This window comes from Amphiura filiformis, chromosome 5, assembly GCF_039555335.1.
Source record: "Amphiura filiformis chromosome 5, Afil_fr2py, whole genome shotgun sequence".
In the NCBI taxonomy this organism is placed as follows: domain Eukaryota; kingdom Metazoa; phylum Echinodermata; class Ophiuroidea; order Amphilepidida; family Amphiuridae; genus Amphiura; species Amphiura filiformis.
The window spans coordinates 38,110,659-38,124,228 of NC_092632.1; the positions used below are offsets into that span (position 1 = coordinate 38,110,659).

At 33.9% G+C, this 13,570-nt stretch overlaps 1 protein-coding gene across 1 annotated transcript in view; it reads right to left on the reverse strand.

Moving 5' to 3' along the window:
• The window catches only part of LOC140151678 (uncharacterized), a 98,209-nt gene that overhangs the window by 10,057 nt on the left and 74,582 nt on the right, over window positions 1–13,570 (reverse strand). The window contains exons 6-8 of the mRNA XM_072174013.1: window positions 8,440–8,689; window positions 7,969–8,114; window positions 5,388–5,730 (exon numbers count right to left, since the gene is read on the reverse strand). Of these exons, the coding sequence (XP_072030114.1) occupies window positions 5,388–5,730; window positions 7,969–8,114; window positions 8,440–8,689 (739 nt within the window). The remainder of the gene's footprint in view (window positions 1–5,387; window positions 5,731–7,968; window positions 8,115–8,439; window positions 8,690–13,570) is intronic.

The following is a 13,570-nucleotide window of genomic DNA, read 5'->3' on the forward strand; positions in this document are numbered from 1 at the left end:
AAAACTAAAGACAGTTCTTAGGATGTTGTCACTTTTAAATTCATTAGGATCATATCGGCATTCAAAGTTGTATTTTCTCTATCTGCCCATGTATATATTTAGTGTCTGTCATTCAGCACTAAATGATTAAAACCCTGCCAATGTCAATGTCAAAATTAAATACTACTGCTTACTCCACCCAGGGCCCGAGGGTTTGGCACTGGTAGCGCAAGACAAGCCTTTCTTCTCGTATTTTTATACAAATCATTAAGCTCTTAATAATCGAGGATGACTCTCCTCTTATTGCTAAGGGGCCCTTACATAAATCAGGGAAGCAAGAAATGCCATTACAGGCATGCCAGTCACTTTAAGTAAAAGGAAAAGTACAATATCTTAATTTAGTTGATTTATATTTAATCAAGTAATGACTGCATGCATGCATTCAAACCAAAAAGCGCTACCTTGCGACAAAATTTCTTTGGGGCAATCAGTTTAATACAAGATAGCTTCAAGTAAAAAAGCTTTTCTTCTTTAATATACTTGGGATTAATGTCAAAGCGTATGTAGAAAATGATTTAGAAAATAAGACTTTCTTGGGAGTTATTTTGTGTTCAGAAAGCAATTACGCATTGAAAGGGCAGCATCCCTGGAGGGGGGAAAGGATTTCAGCTGGTGTTATTTACAAACAAGTATTTAAGTAGTAGTATGTAAGTAGCTACTATTCTCAGTGTGTATATCTTGTTGAGATTAATTGTCTTTAAGTTAAGGCAAACAAAAGACAAAATATGTATACAAGTAGCTTTTAAAATTAGCATTTTAGCATATTTCTTTGGGTGTATATGAACATTTCCAAGTTTTTGCTAGTAAGACAAACTTAATTTCTTTCAATTTTGTTTACATACACATCAAAGATGTTGATTGTTACAAAAATATCACTAAATACTCTAAAAATAATGTGTATAATCTTGTATAATCATACTTGTGATTGTAAAATTACTGAAATCTAGTATTTTCTGATATTAAAGAGCAATATTATTTTGCAGGCACAACCCTTTCCTGAGTTTAATTACAGTTAATGTTGTAAAGTCCATGGTTAGGTCATAAAAAAGCGGGGTTCTCCGGAAAAATGGGCTATTCCAGTTGAAATCCATACACCACCCCTATGGAAGACAAGACCTTAATCTCCCACACAGTGTAGTGTAGATTTGGACTCGCCCATATTTCAGGTAACCCCATTTGAAATTCATACTTCCTGTGTGGGAAATTAAGGGCATGTCTTCCACAGGGGGTATATGGGTTTCAACTGGAATAGCCCAACAGAACAAGAAAGGAAATAATTGTCCTGTAAATATACGATGTCATCCTGTTAAGTCATGAATTTTCCACTTTCATTTTGAAGACAAAAATGCTATTTATTTTATAGATATTAAAACTTACCAGATATCTACAAACTAATAAAGAGGTTTATGATTTATATAACCCTTTGTTTTATTAATAGGCGTAACCTTAAAATGACATGGGCCTCAAGGAAGAACAGATGATTAATTGTGTTTTCAACTGATTGAGTGTCCCAGGTTAAAGAAGAAATAAAACAAACAAACAAACAAACATCTTTTGATGTTGTGGTTTTACATAATAACACATCTTTAATAATATGACTCGAGAGGAATGATAGGTTCCTTTTTTTTTTGATCTGGTAGCCAACATAATATTTGACACTTATTTGGTTTGATTGCTGTTCCTAATTAATGAATAATTAATTGCTGAGATGACTGTCATGAACTTTATACAAAAGGTGAGCAATTTTTGTCACAACTGAAGTTCATTTAGTCTAAAAACAGTTAAATATGATAAGGTAGAAAACACTCTAAATATAACTTATATCATCTTGAGAAAATTCATGAAGAACATCATAGATATGAATAATTAAACTTTTACTGAAAATTTTAAATAATAAAAAAAATCTTAATGAGAGTGTGTATTTACGAAATCCAAATATGGGATATTCCTCCCATCACAAAAAAATTGGGTATTTAACCCTTGACCCAGGTTTTTGCTATGAGAAGATCCGAATTTTTCAAGAAGAAGAAGAATTTTGACTTGGCACCCCAGGATTCGAACCTTTGACCCCCTGATGCCAACCACACGATCAAGGATGGAGATATTGCTGCCCGCCCGCAATTGCTCATTTGACACTTAGGGTGATTCACAAGACCCTGGGATGCATGCATGCGCAGAATTTTTCATCGTGGTATTCTGTGGTTTTTTTTGTAAGGGTTAAAGAAACACCAGAGTAAATTTAATAGTAAGATGGCATTTAATCTATGTTACCTGAAACCAAATTTGATATGGTAGCACTTGTAGTTTAAAATGATTTTGCATTTTCAGCCAAATGTTCACTTTCATGTGGAATAGCCCATTTGCTGCAGCCTTATTGTGGTAGAAACATTAAGTCATGTGATTTTACAACTCATCTTGAAATCCAAAGACAATTGAGATTAAAATGGACTACACATTCACTTTAATCTTAAAATACCCCATATATCATTATGACATAAATAGCTGATATTTGCTTCACGCATGAATCACATAAAATGATACGGATAAGAAGAAAAGCAATACACGTTTATGCCTTAAGCAAATCACCAAATATAAGAAATAAAATAATGCATACTTCTTAGCAGATGTTGCTAACCACTTTTGTCTACTTTGCTAACACCACAAATATCTATCTATATTATATATAACCTTCAAGGTGTTGTTTATTAGAGTAGGCGCCAATACAATAAAAACCCATTACGACAAGCTTTGTCACTAAATTTGGCTGAAAAGGCTTTTTTTTGTTGTTGTGCCAAGTGACAAGAAATTATTGATATTTATTATAGATTTTGACTGGACATTATTTCTATCTTAAAAAGCAATTTGCTCAACTTTGAGTTTGTATATATGTGAGGATACCAATTTGATATCAATTTCCTAAAGTTTTTCTTTGTTTAAAATGAAATGTGTTTTAAGTTTTTGTTGTCAATTATGGAGCTAGTTTGAACCACTATACAATGCGTAATGGATCCAACCCTTAAGATCTAAGTTTATATTGCTTATTCGGTCATGTAAAGTTCATGCCAAGTCTAGGAACCATTTATCACTGCATGTCTATTATATTATATAATTATTTACAATATTTATCCAATTGGCATTAATGATAATTAATGCCTCTACTGCCCCATGTAGTAAGACCAGCACTTATGCTAAGACAGGCATTCTAATTCAGACATACTTAATAACTTTAATAAAGAAAGTGACTGGGCAGAGTTATTTCCAAGACCGAAAAGGAACTTGTTTGTTCAAAATGCTTTTCTTTTCTCTCATATTTCTTCTCTATTGATTGTGTAACCTCTTGAACTCCGGTTCCCCTAATAAATAGTGCTGCCATGTCGTTAAGTAAAAGCCAATTCATCGTGAGATTCTTATTTTGATTCTTCCCTGATATGGATGGTTGCAGACAGTGCCATTGAAGTTGTAGAAAGTAGGGCCTAGCCAGAGAAGATATCTTGCACTTCCCACAATACATTTCTTCCATTTCAATTATCTGTACTGATAAATTGCTATCTAATGCAACATGGGTGATAGTGACAAAAAGTACAAATGAACGCTGCACATATGCATTAGCATTTTTGGCCTTTTGGTATATCAATCACCCTTTTTCTAATAATTTTGGTATATGAACTCAATTTTCTCAAAAATAGCCCATGTTTTGCCTCAATCTACAAAATACTGAAAACAAAATTTGGAACAATTTGTAAAAAAAGTAATATGGGCTATTTGGAGTATCTTGAAATTTGGTATCAGTTCCATCAAATTCTCAGCTGAGGTACACCCCTACCAAAGTCAAACTTGAGCCCTCCCTGGGGTAGATAGTGGCAAAAAGTACCTCAAATAACAGAACACATCCAGATCTTGCAAAATATGTTTATTTTTTTTACTATCGACCCATGTTTAGCCAGTCTATTCTGAATATGAAACAAAGGCAACTGGGTACAAAGTAATAGGAGTGTCATTTGATGTAATGAGGAGATGCATCATGTTGCAAAGGATTCTGGGAAGAGTAAGATATCTTCTCTGGGGCCAAGCTAGTCTGACAAGGAATCATTGGTGTGTGGAGAATATACCAACCCTTTCAAGTTAATTTAAAGGCAACAAAAAAGAAAACAGGTACTTTCTTTAACTTGACTTTCTGCTTGGGTTAGCTCAAGGCATGTGCAAGAAAAGGGAAAAGTTTTTCAGATCACAAAATGGCAAGGTACGTATTGAAAAATATATTGACAAAATGAAAAATTTAGCATAGCCATAAGTGTCAAGTAAGACAAGAATGGTTTGGTTTTGATATCACTTCTAAGACTATACAGTTACAAATAATTGACAATATCTCACACACCCAGAATCAACCCATACAATCAAAAACATTGCATGCTATCAGGGGCTATAATTCTAAAGATAAAAGTTTTAGGACCCCACACAGTAGTGTAGGGAAGGGAAGGGATGAAACAGAAAAGTGCCCTCTGACAAAAAAAAAATAAGAGAAAATCTGGAAGGCAAAGGAAAAGAAAAGGGGCAAGGAGCCCGTTTCCCACCAAAATTCGCCCCAAGCATGGGCCAAAATAGTGTAAAATACCAAATTTGTGCATGCTATGTATACATGCACATTGTTCCAATAAAGTACATTTTGGAAGCTCAAATACTTTACATGTACAGCCTCTCTTTAAAAAAAACAACGCTTTAAGTATATATCTCACCAAATTTTTTTTTATTCTGCCCCTGACCAAGAAAGCTGGCTACACCCCTGACCCCATGAAACAGTTTTGTCACCATAACAACGTGCAGGTATTCATGCTCCTCGAAAATTTCGCGAAATAAGAGGTGTTGTGAGATGAAGAGCCGCGATTGGCGAAACACACAAAAAAGGGGTGTTTTTTCAAACCACGTGTTCGAAATTGAAAAAAAAAGGGTATTTTCATGGAGCAGCCTAAGTGTTTCTGTCAGAAAAGGGAAAGCTGGCTACAAATAATTAAATCGCTAAAAAGGAGTGTTTTTCCCCTGACTGCCCATGAGAACAGTTTTGTCACCATGAATAACTTAACTTTGACAGACACTTCAAGTCTATGTCACTAACAGATTCCAGTTTCACATGTTACACAAACGTGTCACAAAACAATGCTATAAGTCCTCTTCTATTATCAATCAATCCCTGTAAATGCCTAACATGTTACTATTCAGTAATGTAGCAAAAGTTATGGCAGCACCAGGAATATTTTTTTCGGTGGGGGGGAGGAGCATGGGGGAGTGAATTTCAGGGGGGCAAAATCAACATTCATAATTTTTAAGTGAGAAAACCTTAAAATTTTACTTACATGGAAATCATTGCTCTTATTGTAGTGTAAACTCAGCACCCTGAAGAGCTCTGAATCTCTGGTGACCATCAACCCTTCGGAATCCTCCACTCCGTCGCTGACCGCCTGACGAGCAAACTTCTCCATCTGGATGTAGTAGAATTCCCTAAAGTTGCTGAACCACTTGATGATCTGTGAGGTGTTGTGTCGGTTGAATTGGACATCAGGAAAATGCTGACGCAGAATGGCTGAGCTTGGGTATCGGGAGTAGAAGAACATCAGCTTGGCTTTGCGTAAGTGAGTTGGGGTGAGAGTAGATAACAGGGAGTGCAGAGAAGTTAAGGTCAAATCATGTTTAAGTGAACTTAATCATTATGTTAATAAACGAGAAATGTATAATTGTACAGTTATTAATTTCCTGCTAATTCACTCACTCACTTATTCGTTCACCCCCTTATACTCATTCACTCACTCATTCATTTACTCACTCATTCTCTTTATTTTTGATTCACTTGATCTAATTTTTCATTTGTTTGTTCTTGCCTTAGTTGCTCACTCACACATTTTTTACATTGATTGCACACTCACCCATTCATTTATCATTTATTATTTGAATACCAACTAATTGACATTTATAGCATTACTATAGTTTTTCTTTTCTATTAATTCTATTTGTTTAAATTGTAACCATCCACTAAAACTGATCCAAAATCAAATCCAACCAATTAGTAAAAGAAACACGACATAGACTTGCACATGGCCATTTGTGATACACCAAAGTCTAATAGTGCACAATATGTCTAGATGCTGTTATACACTGTGACCAGTAGATCATAAAATATCTAGCCTTTTAAAGACATAATATTTTCCTTTGTCATAAAGATACATCTCAATTGACATGGAACCAAATTTATGATATATTTCATTTTCCTATTAGAAAATAAAATTTTCATTTGATTGATAAAGGTTTTGGCAAACAGGATTATTTTAGCAGCATCTTTTCTTTTGAAAACAATCGTAAATAACATAATTAATTGGATTGATAATTTGTAATGTATAACTGTGATTCATGCCAGTTCCATACGATACAGTAAGCCTTACTCCTATTACTCCATCGCTTCTAGTTGCTTTTGATCATTTTCCAAGTTGATCCTCCTATTTCTAGAGACTACCAATTTGCATAACCTTTGGATGAATATGACGAAATTTGATCATGCCGATCATGAGGGTGTGATTTTGTAATATTGAAAACAAAACTAAATCATATGCATTTCATGTTCTGAGTCCATCCAGTTGGTGATTCCCCTAGATCATATAGATGAACTCTCTTTTACCGCAGACTACACTTATATTTTTGGTATAACATGAACATCCTACCTAATCATATTTCACTTGCTTAAATTGATTGCTCAAAAGATGTACATTATAATTATAAGCTCCAGCACCAGCCAATCAGAATCTTTCTTTGATGGTCTATACCCCATTATGTGCAATGATTCCTACCAACGTCTGGGCAACAGCTGGTAGCATATTTTGATTAAAAATCTGCATCCTTCTAAGCTATTTTTGGCATTTTATCAATAGTTTTATCATTTAAGCATGAAATCATACTTGAACATGGTCTACCATTTATATGGACTTTGGTTGTCATATAGAGTTTAAAATAGTATCTTGTATTGTAATGTAAATTGGGCCATTCTAGTTGAAATCCATATACCCCCTGTGAAAGACATGACCTTAATCTTTCATAGAGGGAGTGTGAATTTCAAATAGGGCTTCAGTCCCCAGTAAATTTTTCACGTGTAATTGAATGGGATTATTTTGAAATTTTAAAACGTGAAATATTCAAATAGGCCTATGTTGGTTACATAAAATGGGGGTTGAACCCCACAAAACTAACCATTTGGAAAATGCCTACACGGGTTTCACGAGTTGCCCTGATCATGTCATCCGCCGGAGGGTTTGAATGGGGACTTCATTTTGTCTTGTGTGGGGATTAAGGTCATGTCTTCCGTAGGGGTGTGTGGATTTCAAATGGAATTGCCTATTGATTCTATTGACTCATTTCTCTATTATATTTGCATGTACATGTTCACACTTATGATTATCAAGGGACACTGATAGCCTGATACGGGAATTTTTACATCTAGATGGGATTTTCCTTTTGCTCATTCCTGAACATTTGTGGTTTAAATTATGTTTATTTTAATGGCTGCCTACTTCTAAGTAATATGCTGAAAATACATATTTTTCAAGTTGCCACCACCATGTGAACATTTTGCAAGTCATATTCTGTTTTTCTTGTACAGCGCATTAATAATTTTTAATGTATGTATGTAGGCCTATAAAACATCCGGTTTGACACTTTTTCTTTCTTTTTTCAAAATAACTTCAGGAAATAACAAAAGAAAGGGACTTTTTGAATACCGATTCCACTTTGATATTAAAAAGAAACTGGTATCAAGAGAGCTGGATTCCAAGATTTGAACAGGAAGCACCTGCAAGAAGAGATGAGCAGATTTGGCAGCCTATATCCTTCCTTTGCAAGTTTCCTCTCTGGTCACATTTTGCCTTGACTTCCTTAAGAAATCACAGATGTTACAGGAAATCACACCAGCCTGGATAGCTAGCTTTGGTTTGCCTTGGTTTTTTTGTAAGAGGTATTAATAGCAAACAAACTGGACTTGATTGGTCATGTAGCTGGTGGTAACTGGAAGAGGACACGCCCTGCTTGCTTGGTTTCTTTTCCTTTTTTGGTCACATATGTAAACAATTTTGTAAATGTAATACAAGTAAGTGTGTGTTTGTGCGTGGATGCATGTGTGTGCAAGCAGACAGGTTTCCCAGTTAGGGGTTAGACTTAAATAAGCTTAAATAGCCATTTTTTTTTTGGGGCGCTGATTTCTTTTAAAAAGCGGAATGGATTTGCAATGTATTATACTAGCAGCACACTAAGATAGCGGCATGTGTTACGCAGAGGGGGTGTCTCAGAAGTTCAGAAGTTTGAAAATTTGTCAAAATGTAGCCTAATAATCTGCTTCCCTTAACCAAAAGACCCTCAAGTTCAAATAACTTGTATTTTTATATATAAAAAGGATATAGTGCCATTTGGTGAGTAGTTTGATAAATCTGGTGATCCCCTTCCAATTCCTGCAGCAGCTCTTTCTGTTTCCATCTTGATCTGAGTAAAGTTGGCAAGATGGTCTGTTGGACCCACAGGTGTCAGGTCAGGACTGTTGTTGGAACGTTCCATTACCGGGGCTCCATGATGAAGGAAAGGATGATGATGATGGTGGTATGATAACAGAGGGCTACTACTGTATCTGAATAAAAATGAAGAAGGCAAGATTAAGTAATTAGTCAGATTTAGACATTACATAATACGCTGCAGGAAAATCAATTTTAGGTACTTGATTGAAACTCTTGATTTAACATTTTGTGTTAACTTGCAGGTGTTTTGTGATCTTGAGAACTGCAGAAATTAGGATGACTCATTTGGAAGAATTTTTTAGAAAATAGGATGAACACATATTTATATAAACAATATACAATCATGCCCACTTAATCATAAATGAAATGAAGTGTGAAATAAGCTCAATTACACAAGCACACAAAACATACATATACACACCATTTTTTTTACTATCAATCCAGATTTGGGAAAATTTCAGAAAACATTTGACACCATATTTACTTGGCTTTTTCAATCTATATAATTTGCTTAATCCTCAATTACAAAATATTTGACACTAGAAGACCATCAACTTTACATATAAAAATCTTTTCTACTATCAAAATATTTGTAAAAAATTTCTGAAAATAAGATGATTCTGCATTTTGTCTTTATAAATATTTGCATTGAACACAATATTACAGCTTTTGATCACACAATTTGATATTAAAATACATGATTACACATGGAATCATACATAATACATGCCCACTGGAAAAGACCAAATGACACAGAAATGAGCTCATGGTGCAAACAGGTGGAAACAAACAAATCAAAGAACACACGCGACCATTTCTTTCTTTCTTCTCATCCAGTTTGTTATATCAACTGCTGGTGTGATATTTGACCTACATTTTCTCACGGCAGCATGTAAGTTTTTTTCAATCTATATATTTCATAGCCTCAATACAAAATATCAAGACAGAAGACCAACAGCTTTACAAAAAAATCTCCAAGAAGTTCAAAATAAATGCTCTGGTAGGAGTATTGTTGGATATAGAATAATATTTATTCTGCTTTTCTTCTTTATAAATATCACGCATCAGGAACACAATATTACAGCTTTTGATATTAAAATTTGATATTAAAATGCATGATTTTTCTATGGAGATCTAAGAGGTCTAGATTGTGTCCTTTTGAACCAATTTTGAGCAGAAACTGGGCTATGGTGGACACATTTTGGAAACCAGCTGGTATAAGAACCATGAATACATATCTTGAATCTTCATCCATTTAAATACTTCTTTTAATATCTGGAAGCACTATTTAATATCTTTACAAGGAAGCACTGTTTTCAAATGTAATATTTTCATTTGCAAACCCATGATTTGATATTATAACTATCTTTCAATATGACATGTTTTTAAGTTTCCTAAAACTTAAAAAACATTTCTTAAAAGGCCTATAGTAAGAGTGTGGATTTTAAATATTTATTTTATGCTTGACAGTATACAAGCAGAAGAAAAGAAGTATTTAACATTAAATAAGATGCACTAAGACTTCAAAAAATTGGTTGATTGTGGCTTAATATTTCAGTAATTTGTGAGGCTTAATACTAATATTCTTCACATGAAAGAAACCAAATGCAAGCTAATTTTAACCCCAAGACATGACAATGGATCTATTGACCTGAGATTCTGGCTATGGTCTTACACACTTCAGTATGTGTCTATGGTTCCCCCACACACTCCATGGTGGGGACAATTTTTATAAACCAAAAAAATCAGATCTTTTAAAACTTGATTAACTATCAAGATACCCATTTGATGCATTTTGACATGGAATTTCTAACTCAAGCATGAAAAGTATCACCCTTTAAAACACAATTAAGCATCATATTTATAATTTATTCATACAAATGAGTAATTTGTGATTTTATCATTACTTCAGACGATAATTATAAGTTTGCCCAGAGCAAACAAGTGCACATGACCTCTTCTCCTTAAACGCTTGATATCTTGGCATTCAGTCCGTCATCAATCATAAAGGAACATGTCCACAACACTTACAAGATTACAATTGTTCATAGGGCAAGATGACAGGAAGTGAAGGGACGACCTAGTAGATAATTTGCATTTTATTTGAGCTCCAAACTAGAAGTCCCATCATGTTGATTACACTAATGAAATATATATTGCCTGTATTAATCACTCTAAGATGAAGATTGGAATTAAATAGCCATATTGTATATCTAATCACTCTCTCATATATCATTTTGTCTTGCCAACCTGATCTTCTTTAAGGTAATATTACATTTAATTTTAAGTGGCAGGCCTCTAGATTGAACAAAGGAAGTGTAGCAAGGATGACATTATTAAATTTTGAATGATAAAATATATGTTTATAAGCATAGACACACAAATTTGTGGTTGGATCGACTTATTATAATGAATTAATAATAAACTTAATTTTCCAAATTATAGACTGGTGGAGCAAAACTTGGTCAAAAATTCATGCTTAGATCTTTACTGCAAAGTTAATAATTGTATAAAACTAATAAAAATCGCAATAAATGATACGTTTAGGATCAATAAGCTAGTCTTTTATAATTTAGTGGACATGAATACTTTTATCCTCATTGGTCGAGAGCCCAATTAATATATAGCCATATATTGCATCGTACCGAGTTGACGACCGATGACGCGACAATTACGCACTACTGTGCATCCTACGTTGAAGGTTACGCGCTACTTAGTGTTGCATGATAGTGATGGTGCACACTGCGCACCCTTCATCACCCTGGTGATGGCTGGTTGAGAAGGGTCCCCTGTGTGTGAAGCCGAATGTGATCAACTTATTCCTAGGCAAAACAAAATGTAACACTGGTTTGAGGTATCTTTCGTACACCTGACTTCAGTCACTTGTCTTTAATATGAACAACCATGAAATAACTAATAGTGTAGATCTCGGTGGTCACCGTTGCATTAAAAAAGAAAGATCACCTCACGTCAGTCACTTGCCTTCATTTTGAAAATGTTATCCTTATTTCTTCATAAACTGATTAAGTCTAATTTTATTGAAATTGCCATTCACTATACCAAAACTAAGGCTTGGTTCAGACTTTTTGTAATTTGATGTTAAATACTTTCAAAAGTAATCATTCTGTTTCAAATCAAATCTTCTAACAAATCTTTTTATCTCTTTATTGAAATAGGCCTAATGCAGAGAAAACAGAACACCTGCATTCAACTAATGGCTATGTTTTTTTTTTTTTTTCAAATCACCTTTGTCTCCACGGTCTTCAAGTTGAAACGCACCCATAACTTTGTACGCATGCCATACTGACCATCTTACACTATATTTAAAGGCCCATTCAGTGATTTGCTAATCCAGAGGATTAAAGATCATAAAATGCAGATTTTGACACCTTTGTTAGTGTCATAGATGTGCTTAAGTGAAAACTGTATGAAAAACAAAGCAAGACTTTAAATCTGTAATTTTTATTAGCTACATGTATTTGAAAAGCTTCAACTTGGTCAAGTAAGATTTTCATTTTTACATGAATCTGCAATTTAAAAACATTTTCACTGAATAGCTTTAATAAATGTGAAAACCCCAATACCACACCTTCAAGAACAATGAGAAGACCATAAGTAGACCCAACCCAAGCTTATAGACTTGAAGCTTTCATCAGGCTTCAACTTAATGAGTCATTTGTTTCCAATTTGGTTTTTCAATGTTATTTTTTAGAACATTGAAATAACAGACCTAATGACAATTTCGGATTCTTCAGTTTTAGCATTGGTTTGGCAACTTTTTATGGTGAAAAAACACCTATTATTGCTGGGTATGTTTTCACTGAATGAAAAGCAGTAAGAATTTCAAAAGTTATGGTTTTTGACATTAAAGTCATGCCTATAATAGAAAAAAACGAAAAGAAAAATACCACACATTAGCAGACCTCCTCAAGAACAATGCTGTAGAAGATCATGAGTTAAAAAGACTATATCCTGTATCGTTTTATGGATAAAAATGACTCAAAAGCATTTTGAAATAATTTATCTTAGACATCTGAAGCGGCAAAAATTTCAATCAGGCCTATTTTTGATTAGCTGCCTATTATAATGAGTCATTTGTTTAAATTGCGAATTAATATAACATTTTTGCATGTTATGCAAGTAGGAGAGACCAATTTGACAATTCTTATATTTTCTAGAACATTGTTAGACACAGTAATTAACAACAGACTGTTTCTCTTCATGTTCTATCTCATTGATGTCATGAAACAATGGATCAACCTCCTACTCTATCTGGTTCAGCTTTAAAGGGAAATATTTCTTAAAGATATTTCTTAAAGATATCGTATTTACTTCCACCACCTGTTTACATAAGCTAGCTGGAAAGAACTCATCGTTTTTCATAATTACAACTTTGCACTTTTATGTCATAGGTTAATTGGTAGAATATAATAACATTTTACAAAATAATTAGAATGTACTCATAAAATGTGTAGTAGCACCCAAGGAAGATCGACTATTTGGTACATGATGCAGCAAAATCTTTCTTGAATTAATCTAAGCCTGTTGGTACGTCATTCAAGCTTTTAAAAACCCAATAGTCTGTAAGTACATGCTCTTTGTATGATTATAATGAATTAAGATTGAAATCTCTTAATTTAAAGTATCACATATTGCAGAAATAAACAATACTGTATCAGCTTGTAGAAGTTTTCTATTGAATATATCTGGACTGCAAGAAACAGATAATTGGTTACACGTAGGCAAATAAAATCTCGAGTGTAATAGCTCTACGATTTAATAGTCTTACAGTTGTTTTTTAATTATAAATATAAGCTGCTACCTCGCAGACTGACACAGAGAGCCATTAATTTTAACTATAAAATAGAAGACAGGCACCTGGATTGTCTTTAATATGTTGGTGTAGGCGCATGCGAAAAAAATGATGCCATTATCATAACCGTTAGATTTGTTCAATTAATGCCTCCTGTCAACAGCTGGCTCTTCTTCACGCA